Genomic DNA, 23,771 nt, shown 5'->3' on the forward strand with positions numbered 1-23,771 from the left:
CGATACTGATTCGACCCTATGTACAATTTCCTGGGATGGCTCGAGTTCGACCCTGCTTGGTGTATGATTTTGATTTTGGAGCTGGGCTATTGCTGCATGTTGAGCCTGCAACATTTCTGAATTCACCGCATGCTGATCCTGCCATCTTCACTACCAGGTGCGCTCTGAGTAGCCGATCGAGCATCCCCGTCGACGCTGCTTTTGGGGTCGACGGCCAAATTTCCATTGATGGCTACATGTGAACTGACGTCGATTGGATCTACAACCGGAATTCCATCGAGGCCAACAGGCGGTACAACGTTTCCTGGTGCAATTTTCTCATTTTTGCCGTGGTGGCCGAGATTATTATCAATGTGTTGAGGTGCTAACTGAGAGTTTGACATTTTTTTAATTATGTAATCAAAGATACTTCAAAGATTAAGTGTAAAATAGTGTGTGTGTTACGAAAGTTTGTACCACCAGGTAACCACTATTATCCTTACCCCCTCCCCCTCCCCCGGTGGGCGCCAAACTGTTTACCCTAAAATCGGATAACAATTGAATCTATACTCGATTTTAAGTACACGTGATATAACTTGGTACAAATTGAGAAGAATAAAATAGTATTGAAATAGACAATTAAAGAATAAATGCGAACCACGCAAATTGTACAGCCTTGGCCCTCGAGTTCGGTCACCCTTGAACCAAATATGTATCAAATGGCTTAAGAGCAGAAAAACAAGACAATGATAATGACAATATATTGCTTTGTATTGTGTGAATATGATCCCTTTACAAATGATCAGACTCCCCTTTATATAGTAGGGGAGTCCTACTCTATGTACAATTCTATATGAAGTAAGAAATCCCATGATTGGCTAATTAATCGGCCTCTTCTTGATACGTGCCGGGATTCGCGCCGTGATCCTCGTCCGATTGCGGATATTTCGTCTTTCCGTTATTCGACTCGGTAAGCTTCACTCGATCTCCATCTTATTTGGTTTCGATCTTGGTCGATCTCGATCTTAATCGGTCTCAAGTCCTCGACCTCGGCAACCTAACTTTGCACCATAGTTTGATACTACACGAGGCTGATCCTTGGCTTATCGCGCTCCAGTCTCGATCAGTCACACTGAAAGGGCATACCTGAATTTGACCGTATACACAAACGAAATTTCATTAAGAGTAATATTCAATACATAGTAATATTTTTTTTGGCGAGAGAATTTATCGCTCCATTCTCGTCTCTTGCTTGGCCCATTTGTGAATAATTTCTTTTTAAAAGATTTGTGCATAGTTCAACCTTTGAAATTGCTAACACAGTTCAGATATATATGTACAAGACGTGCAAAGATTATAGGAGGATAGCATATAATTGTTTTCTCACTGTTTAATGAGTAAAACAGAAGACGTGCAATGAATGACTAGAAATTGATAGTCAGTTCCGTCTATCTTGCAAACTACTCCTAGCTAGTATCATTGAATATTGCAAACCAGTAGTTCTATTCAAACCTTATAAACCAGTAGAATATTCAAACCTTATCGTAGTTCTATAAATAATCCTATTCTATTCGTTCACAAATAATTCTATACAAATAAATCCATACAAAAGACAACGAAAATGAGAGTTACTGTTAGCCGATTCATAGTACCTTTTCTTCTTGTTGCATTGTCAACAAGCTTCTTCTTCCTCGTAAAAGCTCAAAATGTTTCTGAACCGGTACTCGACATTTCCGGTAATGCCGTCCGTAAAGGAGCGAATTATTTGATCGTTCCGGCGGGTCGGGGCAGTTCCGGTGGACTTGATGTCTCTTCCATTAGGAACACAACCAATCCTCTAGTTGTAAGCCAAAATACTCAAAATTCCAGCGGCACTTACCTTCAATTTTCACCAGTAAATCCGAAAGAAAATACCATCAGAGTATCGACTGATCTGAACATCAAGTATACGTCTATGATAATATCCGATTCGTCCACAGTATGGAGAATTAACACCGAATTAATTCCGCAACGTCATTTGGTGACAGTTGGTGGAGTTGAAGGAAATCCAGGGCGTGAAACATTGAGCAATTGGTTTAGGATTGATAAGTACGAGGATGCTTACAAACTTGTGTATTGTCCTGGAGTTTGTGAGACATGTAGACCATTCTGTGGAGACATTGGAATACTTGTTGAAGGTAGCAAAAGGGTTTTGTTTGTCGGTTCAAATCAACCTTTGAAAGTTAAATTTGAATATATAAACTCGGATGATCCCTGGGTTACAATTAATCCAAGTTCTAATCCTAGCATCGCAAATAAACTGTCAATCTTGCCCTTTGTTAAAGTTGTAATGTGCATTATTGTTATTTGTCACTTGATAAAGGTGGCATAGAATTAGAACAAACTAGGAAAAGTGGTCATCAATTAATACATCTATCTATTTATGTATGTACAGTAGTTTGGGTTGACTAGGTATGTATATGTCAATTGTAATTGAATAGGAGTGGGTGTCTCATTGTTTATTTCATTGAATTCGGTTGACAAAATTTGCAAGATAACGAAGAGGAAATCCGAGCTCAGTGTGAGCAACAATGGAGGTTTACTTCGAGAGAAAGAGAGAAGTGGATGAACATTCTAGATACAGAAGAAGCTTGATTCTTTTATTTCACTTTTTCATCCCAAATGAAATACAAAGTATATGTTCTATTTATAGAACTATACAATACATGTATGAGGAATACAAAAAATGAATACAAAGAATATAAATAATCTCAACACCCCCTTCCCCCCCCCCCCCCTCAAGTTGGAGGGGAGGACCTCACATCCAACTTGCCAAGAAGGCCGGCATGCTTGATCCCTGTTAATGACTTAGTCAGAATATCAGCTAATTGGTCATTGGTGGAGACATGATGAAGTGAGATGAGCCCTTCTTGTAGTTGATCTCTCACAAAATGACAATCTAATGTTGCACACTATAGGCAATGTCTAATCTAGTATTGGTAAGGAAGTTGAGTTTCCCAACTAATTTCCTATAATAAGAAAGGTCAGAAAGAAGAGCCCCCTCATCAGGTTTTAATTTCATAGATGGATCCATGGGAGAGGCCATGGAAGGACAATCTATACACCCAAACTCCTTTAAAAGGTCAATGGTGAATTTTCTTTGAGACATCAGAACACCCTTTTCTGTGTATTGTAACTCCAGTCCTAGGAAGTAATGGAGTCTCCCCAAGTCCTTTATTTTGAAAGTGTTGTGCAAAAAGGTCTTCAGGGACTCAATCTCTTGTAGATGAGTCCCAGTAACTAGGACATCATCTACATATACGGCTACAAACACTACTGAACCTTCACACCTTTTATAGAACAAAGAATAATCAAGCATGGAATGAGTATACCCTCTTGAACATAAAGCTTCAGTTAATTTTTCATACCATTGTCTACTTGCTTGTTTGAGTCCATATGTTCAGCTTACACACTAAGTATGGGGAGTCCACAACTAGGCCTGGAGGTATCTCCATGTACACTTCTTCATGGAGATCCCCATAGAGAAAAGCATTATTCACATCTAACTGTAAGACCTGCCACCCCTTCTTAACTGCAGTTGCTATTAGGGCCCTAACAGTTGTCATTTTAACCACAGGAGAGAATGTTTCAGTGTAATCTATCCCAGCTTGTTGTGTATACCCCTTAACTACTAATCTAGCCTTGAACCTTTCTACACTACCATCTGCCTTGTGTTTGATCTTATACACCCACTTACACCCTATTGCCTTCTTTCCAATTGGAAGGGGGACTAAGTCCCAAGTTTTGTTTGCATGCAATGCTTGAAACTCCTGAGTCATTGCTGCTTGCCATGCAGGCTTTACAGCAGCTTCCTCAAATGAGTTTGGTTCACATTCATGTGAGTTAGTTTCTATCAGATGCTGACAACTGGCTGATGCTTCAATAGGTGAGGTAACAGGAGGTTTAGGAGCAGATGTATTAAAAGAGAAGGACTGGGTACTTTGTCCAGCATTTGGAGAGGTTGATTGATTGTGATGATTTTGCTGAACTCTGGGAAGGATACATTCATAATCTTTAAGGTAGGCAGGTATTTTCAAAACTCTGGAAGGTCTGTTCTGGTTTGAAACTGAAGTCCTTTGATCCTGGGTTGTAGAGGTTTGACTATGAGTCATGTCAGGATGGACTTCTTCTGAATTATCAATAGGAACAGAGGTTCTTGATGTTTGGCTTCTTAGGGGTGAGTAAGGACAGCTGAAATTGTCATTGTGAGAATGCAATGAAGGTGTGCAGGGTTCAGAACTGGGCAGGTTCCCAGGTGACACTTCATGATGAGTGTTGTCACTAGTTGAGAGTGGAACATTACTCATACTACTGGGAGGAAACAGATCATCTGATAGGTATGATTTCATTTGAGGAAATGAAGGGAAGACTTTATTAGACTCAGTGAACATAACAAATGGGAACACATTTTCATGGAATACTACATCTCTAGAAATGCTTATCTTTTTAGTGGTCAGATTTAGTACCTTATAACCTTTTGTCCCAAAGGGATATCCCACAAAGACATGGGGAGTAGTTCTTGGCTCAAATTTATCCTTGTGTGTTTTGAGTATGGTAGGGAAGCATAGGCAACCAAAACTTCTAAGGTGAGAATAACTTGGAGTTTTCTGGTATAGGAGTTCAAAGGGGCACTTATTTTTGAGTGATGAAGAGGGCAGTCTATTTATTATATAGGTAGAAGTCAAGATGCATTCACCCCAGTACTGCATGGGTAATTTTGACTGATATAGTAGGGCCCTGGCTGTTTCCAGCAGGTATTTGTGTTTTCTTTCCACTACACCATTTTGTTGTGGTGTATATGGGCATGTTCTTTGGTGTATAATCCCCTTTGATTGTAAGAATGAACTGACTTCCTGACTGGTAAGTTCAAGGCCATTGTCTGTCCTTATAGATTTAACATTGACATTGAATTGTTGTTCTACCATGGCAAGAAAAGCTTTAATAGTGTGTAGAGCATTGCTCTTGCAACTCAACAAGTGGGTCCATGTGGACCTGCTGTAATCATCTACAAGGGTAATGAAGTACTTGTATTTATTGTGTGTTACAACATGGTATGGGCCCCACAAATCAATATGTACCAGCTCAAAGGGTTTTGTAGTCAAGGTTGTTCTTTCTGGAAAGGGTAGTCTAGTTTGTCTTGCCATTGGGCATATGGGGCAAAGAAAAGGTTGTTTGGGTGCAAAAGTAATAGGTATGGAAGAGATCCCTTTCATTTTGACAAAAGGTACATGTCCTAATCTGTTATGCCACAAAAGATCAAGCAAAGGCTTAGTATTAGAACAACTACCAGACAAAGAATGCACATTTTTATTATTTGGACTACTTACAGAATGGCCTGAATGTGGAATTAGGCCATTTTTATTATCATTAAGAGATAACGGAACTATAGTGGGAATAGCAGGAACACCAGAGCCCAATTTTCTTGTATCAGCTAATTGAGAAGAAGAAGGTAAACTAGACTTATTGTTAGTAAAGCATGAAATAGAACTACTGGAGGGATTAGGAAGGGTTGAACCAGTATTGCAACTCCTTGAGCAATGTAGGTACAGACCAGTCTTGGCTTTACCAATCTCCAGTGGCCTCTTCAGTGAAGGGCCCTGTAGAAGAATACAAATGTATCTGGTGAACACTACAATACAATCAAGTTGGACTGTCAAAGAGTGGACTGATATTAAGTTGAATTTAAAGCTGGGGACAAAAAGGACTTTCTTGAGACTAAATTTTGGACTCAGAATCATATCACCAATCAGTGTCACCTTAACCTTATACCCATTTGGTAGGGTGACTAGATATGGGTAAGCTAGGATTTTAACATTAGTTACGATTGATTTATTGTATGTCATGTGGTTTGTGGCTCCAGAGTCAAGGATCCAGGTATCAGCATCTGATCTAAAACTATCACATAGATGATCACTATTATTAGACTCAAAATGAGTGGAGCATGCTGAAATACCTGCAAAGTTCACAGCTCCTCTTTTGATGCAATTGTTTGTAGAATTGTCAGCTCCTCCTTGAAAGCTTTCCAGAATGGTAAGCAGTCGGCCATATTGTTCCTTAGTTAGACTGTGCATGTGTTGATTCTGTCCTTGTTCCTGAGGTCCCTTCCTGTCATCACTCACCACATCAGCTTCACTTGATGGTCCAAAATCATTTCCAGCAACTCTTTTTCCCTTATTGAATCTGGAGCTTTGTGGAAATCCATGAAGTTTGTAGCACTTGTCCTTGGTGTGTCCTGGCCTCTTGTAATAATCACAGAAGGGCCTAGGTCTGCTATTAAACTGGTTTCCTTTATATCCACTGTAGGTATTATTATTGTTCCCCTGTTGATTATAGTTGGTTCTGAAGTTGTTACTTCCTGATCCACTCATGTTCAAGGCAGTAGAATCCATTGAAAAGCTATTACTTGGTTTGACTTCCCTTTGTTTCTCCTCTTGAATAAGGATAGAGAAGGCTTGAGCTATTGTAGGAAGGGGGTTCATCATCAGAATACTCCCTCTCACAATAGTATACACCTCATTGAGCCCCATCAAAAACTGAATTAATCTTCTATCCTGTTCAGCCTTAAGCATGTTATCTCTTGCCCCACAGATGCACTTGCAAGTACATTTAGCATGAATATTCAGACTGTTGAGTTCTTCCCAAAGTTTTTTCATTTTTGTATAGTATCCAGTGATGTCCAGACTTCCTTGGCTCAGATCATTTATCTCCTTTTGTAATTGATACAATTTCGCCCCATTAGTCTGGTCGTATCTATCTTCTAGCTCTTTCCAAAGCTCTTTGGCATCGTTCACGTATTGTAAACTGTCAGCTAGATCCTTTGACAATGAATTTAAGATCCATGAGGTCACCATATCGTCGCATCGCTCCCATTGATCAAGGTCACTTGAATCAGAGGTCGGCTTCTTACACTTTCCGGTGATGAACCCCAACTTATTCTTCACAGAAAGTGCTCTAAGGATTCCTCTTCTCCATGATCTATAACCAGTTCCGTCAAAAGCTATCGGAACTAGCATAGATCCAGCGCTCTCCGATGGATACATGTAGAGTGGGCTCGTCGAATCTAGGGTTTTGTTCGCGACTGGGACCTCGTCTCCTCCGGCCATAATTTGAATTGACTACGATACAGTGGTTATTGATGAAGACAAATAGCTAGGAACAGTTGATTATTCAATCGATTCCACAAAGGAACCCTAATTCCCAATAGCGAGCAACAGTGATGAATTTTTGACTTTGCGAACAGAAGGGCGAACAATTGAAAGTGAATAGAGCTTCGAGTCGTTGTCTAGCTCTGATACCATGACAAAATTTGCAAGATAACGAAGAGGAAATCCGAGCTCAATGTGAGCAACAATGGAGGTTTACTTCGAGAGAAAGAGAGAAGTGGATGAACATTCTAGATACAGAAGAAGCTTGATTCTTTTATTTCACTTTTTCATCCCAAATGAAATACAGAGTATATGTTCTATTTATAGAACTATACAATACATGTATGAATACAATTGAGGAATACAAAAAATGAATACAAAGAATATAAATAATCTCAACATATTTATAATAACTAGTCTCTCTGCACGTGCGTTGTACGTGTACTCTGTATAAATTTCTTACTAAATGCTAAAACATAGTTATAAATTTTTAATATGCATACATAGTTGAAATTGATTGGGTTATAAAGTACTCCCTCCGGTCCAAAATAAGTAATTTTTTTGATGTTTTCACACAGATTAAGAAATTCATCTTTTAGCATTAATTAGCAATGAAATTGACCATATTAACTTTTACTATCTCACATAAATACTCCTAACACATACTCCAACACTATTTACTCCAAGGACAATGTAGGAAAAAAAAATTAATTCATTCTTGAAATCTGAAAAAATCACTTATTTGGACCACACAAAAAAGGCTAAAAAATCACTTATTTTGGACCAGAGGGAGTAGAAAATTACATATACAAGAAGTTTACATCTCCCATATGAAAATTGATTGCTCCAATAGGTGATGCTGGAAGCAACACTCTTTGACCAACTTTATCTTCTCTATATGTTTCAGCCATCATAGTACCAATTGAAAATTGGCATAGATGTGTTTTTAAGGTTGATTGCTCGTTTATGAAATATTGAAGCCTCCTTCGTTCTATTTCAACACACATATCATGCACAAAATCTTCAGTTTCTTTGTGTACACCTACAAGTAAAATATATTTAATACACTAATGTGTTAAGAGTTCAAATTTCATCATCAAAATGAAGAATTGAACTGCCAAATGAGTCCTTTTCTTTAATCTATTAACAGAAAAAATTAGGTATTCATGTAAGAGAAATTAAATAAAACGATTCATGTATGCCCTGTACTATTCAGAATACTCAATTTTATACTTTTTAGTAAAATCTTTGAGCTTGATATATCATCACGAAAAAAAACAATTTGAATTGCATAATGAGTCCTCTTTTATCTACTGGCTGAAAATTAGATAATCAATACGTCACAATATATAATGTGCTGCTCAAAATTACTCCAATTTTATGTTTTTTAATAAAATCTTTGAGCTTGATATCTTATTCGGGTGACTAAGGTCCTACTTCACATTAGCCTTATCACCGCGAGGAGCTCTCCACGATTAATTAAATGAGCCTTAGATAAAAACAACATAAGTTCAACAAAAAAAACATTATACAATGTGAAAATAAACTAAAATGGGAAAAAAATATAAAGAGGAAACTATAGAAGGAATTGATATATTTATCAAAATGATGGATTTCATTATTGCTTTGTCGTTGTACTTTCCTAAAATAATCATGACATAGTAAAAAAATATTACCATCATTTGCAAAGAAGTATGTTTCCTCTAAAATAATTTTATGAACACAACAAACTAAAAGTAGTAGAAAGGGGGAACTCACAGGGATTGTTGGTTAATTCGTGCGCATTCATCTTGTTCAAATATAGGATCTTGTCAAGAGTAAGAAAGCATATAATAGCAGTATTATAAGTCAGATGGCAACATCTTTCATCAGATATCATATTCTAGATCTATATATATTAGGAAAATTGTACTACAAAGCTTTTCGATATTTGGTAAGAATTGTCTTGTAACTTTACTTACATGGAAATGCTAGGGATACATTAGAAAAATAACTAAAACAAGAGGCAAATCCTAATAAAAAGAAGAAACAACTATTGAACTTATAGGTGCAATCTTCTGCTTTTACAAGAAGGTTTAACTCTTCACATGTCATTACAAAATGAACGTCTATTTGGACAATACGTAAATAAATTATAAATTAGATAAAATTTAGCAATTGAGATTATTACTTGCAAGTTGACGGAGGAATGATCCAATACATGGGTGTACGCATGAATTTTTATAAGCGGTGTCGAAATTTATAAAAGAACTACAATAATCTAATGGTTTTGTTAAGTCTTAAGTTAGAAAAGGTCCTGAATTCAATTCTACTTTATTACAATTTTAAACCACAAAGGCTCTCTCAAATATTTGAAAAAAAAAAAGGTGCTAGTTGAGGTTTGCACCTCTGACCTTTTAGAGCAAAATCAGGTAGATAATCAACACGCCAAGATACAATTTATGTCAATTAGTGTCATTTTTTCTTACTTATCTGTTCCTCACAGTATTAATGCATATATGTAGTAAAAAATTCGACGAAGCGGTGTCGGGTGACACCGTTTCGTTAAGCATGCATTTGCCCCTGATCCAATAGATCAATAATTTGCTCGTTATAATTTATTCCAGGCGTGCCTCCAGTTCCTGTACCAAAAAATCGAAATATTCCATCCTATTTATCCTATTCTAATGAAGAAAGTCACACATAATGTACAAGACAAGGGCTTTTTAGAGCTTCCTGTACAAGATGGCATTCTCTTATAACAATGATATGTTTAAGGGAAAAAAATAAAACAACCCAGTGCACAAAACACTCTGCGTTCATATAGGGTTCTGGTCACACAGAGACAACTTGACTACTGCTCCAAGGCTAAGGCAAGAAGTAATCCAAATTAACGATTATATGAAACTCCGTTATATTCCTTATTACCATTCTCACATATCTGATGGCTCTTTTGTATATAATTTTATGACATTTATATATTTAATTTTGACATATAAATATTTTCAAAATTGTAAAAATAAGTTGTAAACGAAATATTGCAGAGAATAAATGTTGAACCGGGAATCATCCAATTATTTTAGTTGGACTTGCTATTAATCAGGAAAAACTCAAAATCCTTATAAACATTAAAACAAAATGCCAATTCTGAACAACGCTTACTTTCTCTATCTACATTTGGAAGCAACAACCAAATATATTAGAGAATAAATAGAGATTTAGAAGTACATAAAAGATTCTGACTTTGAATAAGCCTCATTCCTCTAATTAATTCTGCTATATGCCAGGTCTCAAGAAAAAGGCAAATTTTTCACTTTTCAAGATTCAATATCAAAAATGCTGGAAAAGTGAAATACCATAACAGTGAAATAGGACTTTTCATAACCGTGCTTTTCAAGAAAGAACAATCGTAAGGAACTAAATTAAACCCAAAATTTTCAATTTATTTTTTCTCGTTGTAAACCCGGAGACAACTAAATTCGGGGTCTGACTAACTGTAAAAGTAAACCTATGAATCCATAAAAGTACATGTGACTGAATATAAGTTGAGAGACAAATACAGAATTTTAAAAAAGAAATAGAGAAAACTAAGCCTTGAAAATTAGAACTCAATTAAACTCTAGCCATCAATAGGACCATTTCACATAGCATATCTCAATTCACTAACAAATTGTAAAAGTAGATTTAGAAACCTCTATGTGAAAATAAGTTGAGAATTAAACAAAAATATAAGTTTTAAAAAGGAGCCAAACCTGGTGAAGCTTTAACAGGATAGAAGAGTGAGAAAAGAGTGCCATGAGATATTTTAACTTCTAAATTTGAAGAAAATAAATGATGGCAACTCTTCTTCAAAAAAGTGCCCGTCCGGGGCTTGGCGTCTGTTCGGAGGATAACGTCAGTTCGTAGGAGATTTTGCTCAAGTGGCGCGTATTTTAGATTTTTAAGTGGTTCTTAATATTTTGACATTTAAGTTAATTAAAAGGATACTTTAATAAATAATAAAGGGATAATTTGGTAATTTGACTTTTAGATTTAGATGTTCCTGCTTTTAATATATTGTAGATAGATTAGCATAGTTATATGCAATGTAAGGTGATACATATGAAATTAAAATACAAAAGAAAACTAACTTGTTGATGAAGACATACTATAACTCTATTCCAAGTTAAAAATACACCTCTCAAAAAAAAATAGTTATCATGCATAATAATAACTTATATATATATATATATAACCTAAAAGAAGGTAGATGTTTTAGGAGAAAATAAAACCAACGGAAATGAAAGAGGCCTATGAGTTAATTGCCTATAATGTTATTTACATCACCTGAAATAGGAATACAGAGGCCTATGAGTAGAGATAATAAAATCCAATATTGCTCTTTTTTCTCACGCAATACTTAGAAGTCGTCTTGTTTCGCCAATTTTTGGTTTCTAAAAGATTATCTCAGATAGTTAATTCTGGGTTATGAAATTGCCTCGAACAAATCCTCACCGGGTTGCGATCGAAAAAGTTCTTCCTTTTTACGTGCAGAGAATAGTTCCTCTGAATAAATTATAGCGAAAGAAATTCATGTAATCCCTCGGTGCTAGAACTTGCTTTGTTCTGGACCAAAACTATTGCTGCTTGAATTTAGCCAACCATTGCATGTTAGTTTCTGTAACCTTAAGAATGCAGCCCGCTCAACCACACTTCATGGTAAAACTTTAGGAATTGGTTCTTTTTCGTATTGCAGGATGTTGGTATACCTTGATCAATAATTCCATTCGTTGAAACCAACGTCGATTTGGCGTCATTTTGTAGAACATCCAATTAAAGGAAAGATATTCCCATTTTTGGAACCACATGATTCCTTCAATGATCACAAAAAATTAAATAAAATATTAAGAATACCCTAATTATTATTTCAAGAAATGTCAAGACAACAAAATAATCTTCAAGTTAAAGACTACTTCCAGTTACGTTCTCTTTTCGTATAACATTACATGGCTAATAAGAACCATCATTCTCCGTTGTTCCCAACCAAAGGCTGCACAACATGTAATTTTCAGTATTCATTCTTCATTTTTCAGGAAAGAGAAACTTGAGAGGGATACTTATTTTTAAGAATAAATCACAAGGCAGTCAGAAAAGGAAAAATACTTAACCGTCTATATGAGCTTGTGTTTATTGTCTAAAAGCTAAGTGACTGATTCATCTCCTGTAGTCCGCGACCATCACAAAAGGCCAGAATAACTATTTACAACACTATGAATCGAAATTTTATCGAATGTTTATCATAATTCGAAACTTGCTCTCATGGCCCTGCCCCACAAAATAGAACCCATCTTTAGTGTCTATGTTAGATCAAGCCACATTTGGAAGTGCGTTTCGTCACTGGAATTACTTCATTATACCTTTTCCTCAAATTAGTCTTGAGATAAAATTGACTGCATTATCAAATGAAGAGTCAAAATAGATATGGTGCCAAATAAATCTGTTTGTAGGGGTTTTCCCCAATAGTTGTGACTGTTAGTGTAGTATGAACGGTTGGGTTGGTATATTTGTAAGTGGCAGTTTTTTTTAATAAAGTATTTAAGTTATTTAGAAGGGCAATTTAGTTATTCAACTTTTAACTTTTGTGGTTCCCACTTTTATAATAATATAGACTAGTATTTATGAACGTATATTGCACATTAATAATGACACGTGATGATTTAAATATTTATTTATATGTGTCACGACCCAAAAACCACAAGTCGTGATGTCACCTAACTCAACCCGCTAGGTAAGCCAACTAACAGAAAAATACAACTCAATTGAGATTATAAGAGAGTAGAAAATAGATAACTGAACATTTACGAATTTACCAAGACCAGGTAGTACGAATCACGAGCTTCTAAGATTTGGAATTTCAAAACTGATACAAATAAATACACGTTCTGTTTGAAGGTTACATAAACAGATTAGCAATAACCTAAACTACCAAGAACAAGTGGCAGCTATATCTAAACGCACGAACATCTTCCGAATCAGCACCCGACGTCACCAGCAACTCCGCTCTAAAATCTGCACGGGACGTGCAGAAGTGTAGTATCAGTACAACCGACCCCATGTACTGGTAAGTATTTTGTCTAACCTCGTCGAAGTAGTGACGAGGCTTTTAGTTAAAAGATGCTTATTTAAATAACATGTACATTAGATTAACAGTAAAGCAGTTCACAGTATAACGGATAAAAGTATCAAATACAACTTGGCGAGTCACATAATAAATATTGTAAAGAACCACAATAGAATATTTACGATCTTTCCTGGTACAAGATATATGTCAAAATGTCAAATCACATGGCACGGCAACACCCGGCGTGCTTTTATCTCATCCTCACCATGTATAAATGAAATTATGTAATAATTCAATTAGCACGGCAACACCCTTCGTGCGTTCAACTCATCTTTCCCAAGTGATCGTATAACGGAAACAACTATATCACAAGAACACAATAATAGGAACTTCTAAGTAGGAAATACGCAAGTAGCAACCGTGGAGAAGGATACACATGTGGGTCACAGTAAAGGACTAAGCGGAAAGCACGTGAGTAACAACAACAATAGGAAAACAGGAAATATGAACTTTAATTAACTAGCATGTTGGAGGCCTAAGTACAAATATAACAATTAAGAGGAAAAACACATGTTCTTTACAAATTAACAAGTAAAGGCATGAATGGCTAGCATAGTGGAAGACTTATACTGAAGTGCAACAGAATAGATACAACATATAATATAAAAGCAGAAATAGACATGGTAATTATAAGTTAAGCAAGTAAAAGATATGGACAGTGCAACAACAATCGAGATAAAGGTCAAGTACAGGACAATAACAACAAGTCACACAAAATATGTAGATAAAATAATAACAACTCAAGGTAAGGGCACAAATGTATACACGGGAAATAGATATCAAATCATAATGGATGTCCCTCGTCCTCACCTGCACGGAAACACCCTTCGTGCCATGACCTCACAATAACATACAAGCATAACAATATAAATGAAATGGCACGGCATCACCATTCGTGCTTTCACTCTCAATAATGTGGCACGGCATCACATTTCGTGCTTTTACTCTCAATAAATATGGCACAGCATCACCCTTCGTGCTTTACACTCTTTCTTACCAAGCATATGAGTATCAATGACAAATAAGACAGGAAGCACAAATAACATCAAGGAGAGTGCTTAAACGGATATTCCAAATCACAACTTTCCAAGTCAACAATGGTTCAACAACCCTCAAGAACCGTATTATTCAAATACTTCCACGAATCTCATAAATGATCCACAACACAAGTACAGAGCCTAGCATCTCAAGAAATTTGGTTGTAGTAATGTAGTAATGATTTCGCATAGAGATGACCGGATTAGACACATCAATGTATTCTTACAATTTCCATCAAGTTTGATCAAGTTATAACAAACTAAGTTTGATATCTATCATTTAATATTATGTCCTTAGTATCTAAGAGTCAAACAAGGCATTAAGCAGAATGTCACAATATTCTACAAACACAAATATAACATAATCCACCCCCGAGCATGATTAACCCTGGCACATACATATACGCTCGTCACCTCATATATGTATCACCCCCGCATGTAGCAAACAATGACAAATAGGAGGAAAAATTCCCTCAACAAATCTAGGCAAAACACTTACCTCAATTCGGCTAATCCAACACTCAATTTAGCCTTTTCCTCTATAAATTCGATTCCGCTCGACTCAATCTAGCCAATGACGACTTGAATCCACCACACAATGCAAGAGAAAATAATTTCAATTAATAAAGCTAGGGTTTTTATTCAATTTCCAAAAAGTCAACAAAAGTCAAAACCCGGGTCCAAGGGTAGGTCTTGACTACCCACAGCCTCACGAGTCCAAATATGTGTTTTGTTTTCAGATTCGAGTCATATTCCACTCTCAAATATCAATTTTTTATTTTTCAAAACTTTGACAAAATCCCCAAATTTTTCAAAAGATTTCTCATGAATTTGATGTTAAATCTTGTATAGAATTATGAAATATAGTAGAAAATTGGTTAAATATACTTACCTAATGTTTTGGTATGAAAATCCCCTCTCAAAATCGCCTCACCTCGAAGCTAGGGTTCAAAAATATGAAAAATGAAGCAAAAATTAGGAATTCTCAGTACTTAACAGGCTAAAGATATTGCATTTGCGAACAAAACATCGCCGCATTTACCATTGAACAGTGTTTTAGCAATTGCCGAAAATGATTGGCAATTGCGGATGAACAATGTTTCTGCAATTTTCATAGAAGGTTCGCAATTGCGAATGAACAGTGTCGCACCAGAAACCAGCAATATCCAAACTTCTCTGAAATGGTCCGAAACCACCCCGAAACTCATCCGGAACCTCCCGGATACAAACCGTATATGAATTTCAATCATAAAACACACTACGGACCTGCTCGCGCACTCAAAATACTGAAAAGAGATCGTCTTAACCCGATATTGACCATGGTCAAACTCCTAAGTTTCTTAACTTTACTAGTCTCTCAACCAATGATCCAAACATACACCCAAGCCCCTTGGGACTCCAAACCAAAAGTGCACACCAGTCTAACAACATCATACGAACTAGCTCTCGTGATCAAATTACCAAAATAACACCTAGAACTATGAATTGGACACCAAATCAAATAAAATTTTCAAGAAAGCTTTGAAATGTCTATTTTTACCCCCGGACGTCAGAATCACGTCAAACCGACTCCGTTTCCCACCAAATTTCACAGATAAGTCAAAAATACTATATTGGACCTATACCGGGCTCCAGAACCAAAATACGGACCCGGTATCAACAATGCCAAACATTCAATCAATTCTTAAAAACATTAGATTTTTCAGACTTTTAATTTTCAATAAAAATTCATAACTCAAGCTAGTGACCTCGAAATTCGGCTCCGTGCATACGCCCGGATCCCATTTTTCAATACGGACCCACCGGGACTGTCAAAATACGGGTCCGGGTCCATTTACTCAAAACGTTGACTGAAATCAACTAAAATTAACTTTTTAGGCAGAAATTCTTGTTTTTATCAGGTTTTTTTTTGCATATAAACCTCCCGGGTCAATACCCGAACTGCGCACGCAAATAAAGGAAGGCTATAATGAGGCTCTAAAGGCTTCGAAACACAGATTTTGGCTCTAAAGCACTGAGCGAAGTGCAGATACTCAAAATGACCAGTCGGGTCGTTACATCCTCCACCACTTAAACTCACGTTCGTCCTCGAACGTGAGTTTAAGAGCCGTTCCAAAGCTATAAATCACGGTGTAACCTTACTAAACATAAACCTAGGGGTGATCCCACGTCACCCTGATCCACCTAAGCCCGCCAACATAGCATAATCAGAGATCCTTATTTTAACCTTGATCCTTAAACCTTAGAACTCAATCTCTAACATCCAGAATTCATTGCAAGACCCGAATCCCACATCGACACACTGTATAAATCTGAAAAAGTTGTGTCAAGTCACATAACCCAAGATGTAATCATATCATATACTCCATCACTTCGACACTCACAGTAGGAACTGCTGACCATTATTACTGCCCAAACCAAATCTAAAACAAATCCGATGCCGGTAGCAAACCCCGTATCAATAGAACCTCATTCAGAACCCTCATACCCTACCGATTTATGAAAGAAACACACATACCCGCTTAACCACTCATATGATCAATAAGCCAAGAAACTCACTCGCCCGACCAGTGCCATTGCCCAAATCCTCAACAAAATGTAGTGTTATTCCTCTAAACCTTCGTCATCCCAATACAATAGCGCAAATCTCAGGTCTAGAAACCAATACAAGCAGACACACCGATAAGAACCAACAATAATCATATGGAGCCACACCCAACCCGGTTCTGTACACTAACAAGTAATAATTCAAACATGACAAATAACAGTAAGAAAACTAAATAAGAAAACTACTAAGCAAGTTAAACAGGCAGGGAAATTTTAGCATTTTACTATGAACTATTTTCAATAGGGTGAAAGCAATATACAAGAAATAGAAATAAGGAGCCACATTTCATCACTGTACCATTGAGGCGTGCAACCCGGTCCCATCATATCAATCCACATAGGGTACCCTTCGAGCCATAATACTCGGGCTCAGTGATCACATGTGCGTCAATATCAAGCACAATAGAGTGTACAAAAATATAAATATGGGGAAAATTATTAGGAACAAACAATACTGAGAAGGACAAGCACAACCATGGTGCAATAAGCAAATCAACATCACAAAAGCCACCTCGCCCATAGTGCCATGAGGCCTAAACTGAATCACAATACGTGTGTGAATAGTCATGTAACACTCACAACCCATCATAGTATGAGAGAGAAATATATATAACATAAACCAAGGCGCGAATAACATCCATTCCGTCCGATGATATACTCGTGGTAACAACTGTGCGAGAACAAACAAATTCGATCCGATACAAAATAAAAATTCTAATTAGGCTCAAAATAATCCCCAAACCAAATTCTGATCTTCCGCGAACATGTAATAAACCCTCCAAAAGTCTATAGCAACTTTCCCATAACACCTACCGTCAATCATCCAATCCTTTACATTTCTTCTCAACTCGTAATCCAGGAATAGGCTGTCAACAAGAACATTCAATCTCTGAGCCTCACGAATACCAGAATTTTCATACCCAATCTCAACACTGCTACTCAGTGGTTGACACGTAACTCATACTCCGCCATCTCGCAGAAAAACACCCATAAGTCAAAACACATGGTACCTGTCAACAGGCAAACCCTACTCCGATAAGAACATATAGTGCCAGCAAAACCTTAAACACCCGAAATCGTCCGAGACATCAAGAACTCATATCCTTCCCTCCGAAACTATCTGAAACCTTATACCTGCAATTTAAACCCCACACGGCGCATCGCCTCTAGTATGGCACTCGCAACACTACGAAAATCTCTTATCCAACTCTAAACCATAAGCAAATGGAACACCCCATCAACCTAGAATCTTTCATTTAACCCAATCCAGGATAACGCCATCACACGCAATATAGCCTTTATACACGTAGAAATCATCAACTCCGACTGTGGTCATAACCATGATAAATCCTTCGAAACTCATTAACACATACTCGAGGATTAAGAATCAATCGCCTCTAACTCGATCGGGTCATGCAGACTGACAACCCGAAAGTAACTCAACCTAATATGCTTGTCCTGAGGAAACCTCCTGGGAACCGGAAGCCATTTCTCACATCACTCCCACATTGACATGTTGACCCTGCTTGGCAAGGAAATAGCGCGGATCCAATTACCATTCACTGCTCCGTAGACAAATTCAAAAGTCCTTAAATCCACTCATCCTATTCTGATCTTCAATACGCAGCTAATACGCATTTAGGAACTCGTGATTCACCAACAACTGCCCATTCAAAGAAATAACCATGAAAGCTCTCAGTTCCAAAACTGGTACGGCCCATGATCTTACAATTCGATCGTCATTTGCAGCCTCCACTACTTAGCTCGAAGCCATAGAACACCTCATATGAGACACACGATCCAAACTCATCCTGCAGAAGGTGGCCCGCCGGTTATACTCATATCGACACCTTGCCATGAACTTACCTTAATCACAATAGCTAGGCTACCAACCAATCTTTCAAAATCTGCGCCTACCAACCAGACTTATAAACCTGCCTCGCACCACAAACGGACGACTAGAAAATTTAACACTACATCTGCTTTAGAGGCTAGACAACACATCGCAATGATGATCAAGCATCCACAGCCCGTCGTAATCTATCTTCAGCATCACCGATCGTCAGCACATAGCGAATACTGAGCGCACAACATCACATATGAGTGATCGGGAAGAGTCAAAAGTTGTAGGTTTCAAGCTGAAATAAGGTCGCACGATAAGGAAAGAAGAAAGGCAATTTTTTCCTAAATGCCCTGTAGCCTCCCGAAGATAGGTATGGACGTCATCATACCCGATCCCCCGAGGACTCTAATAGACACTTTCTAATGACTCGTAGAACCTACGAAGACCTATGCTCTATACGGACGCTGTGTCGACGGCCCAAAAACCCAAGTCGTATGCACCTAACTCAACCTTGCTAGGTAAGCCAACTAACAAAAAAATACAACTCAACTGAGATTATAAGAGAGTAGAAAATAGATTAACTGAACAATTTACGAATTTACCAAAGAGCCAGGTAGTACGAATCACGAGCTTCTAAATTTGGAATTCAAAACTGATACCAAATAAACACACGTTTCTGTTGAAGGTTACATAACGAATAGAAATAACCTAAACTACCAAGAACAAGTGGCAAGCTATAAATCCAAACGCACGAACATCTTCCGATATCAGCACCCGACGTCACTAGCAAACTCCGCTCCAAAATCTGCACGGGACGTGCAGAAGTGCAAGTATCAGACAAACCGACCCCATGTACTGGTAAGTATTTTGTCTAACCTCGTCGAAGTAGTGACGAGGCTTTTAGTTAAAAAGATGCTTATTTAAATAACTTGTACATTAGATTAACAGTAAAGCAGTTCACAATATAATGGATAAAAAGTATCAAAATACAACTGGCAAGATCAGATATGAATACTGTAAAGAACCACAATAGATATTTACGATCTTCCTGGTACGATATATATGTCAAAATATCAAATGTCAAATCACATGGCACGGCAACCACACGTTGTGCTTTTATCTCATCCTCACCATGTATAAATGAAATATGTAATAATTCAGTTAGCACGCAATACCTTCGTGCATTCAACTCATCTTCCCAAGTGATCGTATAACGAAAACAACCATATCACAAGAACACAATAAATAGGAACTTCTAAGTAGGAAATACGCAAGTAGCAACCGTGGACAAAGATACACATGTGGGTCACAGTAAAGGACTAAGCGGAAACACGTGAGTAACAACAACAATTTGGAAACAGGAAATTATCAACTTTAATTAACTAGCATGTTGGAGGCCTAAGTACAAATATAACAATTAAGAGGAAAAACACATTGTCTTTACAAATTAACAAGTAAGGCATGAATGGCTAGCAAGTGGAAGGCATATACTGAAGTGCAACGAACAATACAACACATTAATATAAAAGCAGAAATAGACATGGTAATTGTAAGTTAAGCAAGTAAAAGACATGGACAGGCAACAACAATCGAGGTAAAAGGTCTATGTACAAGACAATAACAACAAGTCACACAAAATATGTAGATACAATAATAACAACTCAAGGTGAAGGGCACAAACGTATACAGGGGAAACAGATATCACATCATAATGCATGTCCCTCGTCCTCACCTGCACGGAAACACCCTTCGTTGCCATGACTCACAATAACATACAAGCATAACAATATAAATGAAATGGCATGGCATCACCCTTCGTGCTTTTACTCTCAATAGTGTGGTACGCACACCCTTCGTACTTTTACTCTAAATAATATGGCACGGCATCACCCTTCATGCTTTTACTCTCAATAATGTGGCACGGCATCACCCTTCGTGCTTTACACTCTTTCTTACCAAGCATATGAGTATCAATGACAAATAAGACAGGAAGCACAAATTAACATCAAGGAGAGTGCTTAAATGGATATTCCAAACACATTCCAAATCACAACTTTCCAAGTCAACAATGGTTGAACAACCCTCAAGAACCACATTATTCAAATACTTCCACGAATCTCATAAATGAGCCATAACATAAGTATAGAGCCTAGCATCTCAAGAAATTCAGTTTGTAGTAATGTAGTAATGATTTCGCATAGAGATGACCGAATTAGACACAATCAATGTATTCTTACCAATTTCCATCAAGTTTGATCAAGTTATAACAAACTAAGGTCTTGATATCTATCATTTAATATTATGGTCCTTTAGTATCTAAGAGTCAAACAAGGCATTAAGCAGAATGTCACAATATTCTACAAACACAAATATAACATAATCCACCCCCGAGGATGATTAACCCTGGCACATACATATACGCTCATCACCTCATATATGTATCACCCTCGCATGTAGCAAACAATGACAAATAGGAGGAAAAAATTCCCTCAACAAAGCTAGGCAAAACACTTACCTCAAATTCGGCTAATCCAAACACTCAATTTAAGCCTTATTCCTCTACCCAATTTTCGCCTCCGCTCGACTCAATCTAGCCAATGACGACTTGAATACACACACTGCAGAGAGAAAACAATTTCAATAAAGCTATGATTTGATTCAATTTCTAAAAAGTCAACAAAAGTCAAACCCCGGGCCCGCCCGATCAAAAACCCGAGGTCCAAGGGTAGGTCTTTGACTACCACAGCCTCACAAGTCCAAATATGTGTTTTGTTTTCAAATTCGAGTCATATTCGACTCTCAAATCTCAATTTTTCATTTTCAAAACATTGACAAAATCCTCAAATTTTTCCATAGATTTCTCATGAATTTGACGTTAAATCTTGTATAAAATCATGAAACATAGTTGGAAATTGGTTAAAGATACTTACCAATGTTTTGGTTATGAAAATCTCCTCTCAAAATCGCCTCACCTCGAAGCTAGGGTTTAAAAATATGAAAAATGAAGCAAACTCGGAATTCTCAGCACTTAACAGGCTGCTGATGTTGCATTTTGCGAACAAAACATCGCATTTACCAATGAACAGTGTTTCCGCAATTGCCAAAAATGGTTGGCGATTGCGGATGAACAGTGTTTTCGCAATTTCCGTAAAAGGTTTGCAATTGCGAATGAACAGTGTCGCACCAGAAACAAGCAAACCCAAACTTCTCCGAATGGTCCGAAACCACCCCGAACTCATCCGAAACCTCCCAGGACACAAACCATATATGGATTTCAATCATAAAAATACATTACGGACCTGCTCGCGCACTCAAAACACTGAAAAGAGGTAGTCTTAACCCGATACTGACCATGGTCAAAACTCCCAAGTTTCTTAACTTTACTAGTCTCTCAACCAATGATCCAAAAATACACCCAAGCCCCTCGGGACTCCAAACCAAAGTGCACACCAGTGTAAAAACATCATACGTCGCGCGATCGAATCGCCAAAAAATAACACCTAGAAATACGAATTGGACACCAAATCAAATTTTCAAGAAGCTTGAAAATATCTATTTTTACCACCGGACGTTAAAATCACGTCAAACCGATCCGTTTCCCACCAAATTTCACAGATAAGTCAAAAATATTATATTGGACCTGTACCGGGCTACGGAACATACGGACCCGGTATCAACAATTCCAAACAATTCAAATCAATTCTAAAAAACATTAGATTTTTCAGACTTTCAATTTTCAATAAAAATGTCATATATCAAGATAGGGACCTCGGAATTCGATTTCCGGGCATACGCCTGATCCATATTTCAATACGGACCCACCGGGACCATCAAAATACGGGTCCGGGTCTATTTACTCAAAGCGTTGACTGAAATCAACTAAAATTAACTTTTTAGGCAGAAATTCTTGTTTTTTATCAGGGTTTCTTTTTTTTTTGCATATAAGCCTCCCGAGTCAATAACCCGGACTGCGCACCAAATAAAGGAAGGCTAGAATGAGTCTCCAAAGGCTTTCGAATCACAGAGATTGGCTCTAAATCGACCGAGCGAAAGTGCAGATACTCAAAAACGACCAGTCGGGTCATTACAATATGAAGGAACAATAAATTTAATAAATGACGAGAAATTTTATGATTATAATAATACAAACAACCATCTTAAATGCCGAAAAATATTATTACATTAGCATAATACAACAATAAAAACAACATGAAGAGAAGAAGAAGAAAGAAGAAGAAGAAGAAGAAGAAGAAGAAGAAGAAGAAGAAGAAGAAGAAGAAGAAGAAGAAGAAGAAGAAGAAGAAGAAGAAGGAGAAGAAGAAGAAGGAGGGAGATAAAGGATTTTACATGAATTTAAAATAAAAGGATATCATCAAAACTTATGCAAATGATCAATTTTGTCATGTTAGTTAGATAATTATATATTATAGTTTAAAAGTATTTAATGTGATGGTATCTTAACGAACATTTCTTTGTTGACAATATTTTTTGTGTATGTTTCCTCCTAAATCTTTGGTTGCACTGCCTTAACCAGAACTCTTGTTGTCGATCTTGATATCCCTCTTGAAAGTCCAACATACAGTTGTTCGTGCAAGAAAATATATTGCGGTAAATATAGTCTAATATTTGGGATGTTTGTCCTTTGTGCTTTATGTATTATATTTGCAAAACATAAACATACTAAAAATTATTTTCACACAAATTTAAAAGGATATTCCTTAGTTTCGAAAGACGAATGTTGAATTCAGGGATAAAGAATATATTTAAAAGAACATTGACCAGTATCATAATTTTTGCATGTATGACGTTATTATTAAAACTTCTATATACCATCTGTGTGCTATTACATAAGCTATTCGGCGTATCTAAGTTTTTCAGTAGCATGACGGGCATATTTTTCTTCAAAATCAACCTATATACAATGGAAGATCAATTTTAACTTAGTCTATTATATATACGGTGACACTAACATACGCAAAAAA

General features: G+C 37.0%; 2 protein-coding genes across 2 annotated transcripts; one reads left to right on the plus strand and one right to left on the minus strand.

The window, feature by feature from the left end:
* On the plus strand, positions 1,505-2,490 carry LOC109224615 (kunitz trypsin inhibitor 2-like). Its single transcript, XM_019389159.1, has one exon. The coding sequence runs from the start codon at positions 1,601-1,603 to the stop codon at positions 2,348-2,350; it is 750 nt and encodes a 249-aa protein (XP_019244704.1). The 5' UTR covers positions 1,505-1,600; the 3' UTR covers positions 2,351-2,490.
* LOC109224292 lies at positions 3,393-7,121 on the minus strand. The gene has a single exon (XM_019388881.1). The coding sequence runs from the start codon at positions 7,119-7,121 to the stop codon at positions 3,393-3,395; it is 3,729 nt and encodes a 1,242-aa protein (XP_019244426.1).

The sequence above is a fragment of the Nicotiana attenuata genome, chromosome 3 (genome assembly GCF_001879085.1).
Source record: "Nicotiana attenuata strain UT chromosome 3, NIATTr2, whole genome shotgun sequence".
NCBI lineage: Eukaryota > Viridiplantae > Streptophyta > Magnoliopsida > Solanales > Solanaceae > Nicotiana > Nicotiana attenuata.

Coding starts and splice junctions, on each gene's coding strand:
- LOC109224615 (XM_019389159.1), top strand. CDS start 1,601: ATGAGAGTTACTGTTAGCCGATTCATAGTACCTTTTCTTCTTGTTGCA.
- LOC109224292 (XM_019388881.1), bottom strand. CDS start 7,121: ATGGCCGGAGGAGACGAGGTCCCAGTCGCGAACAAAACCCTAGATTCG.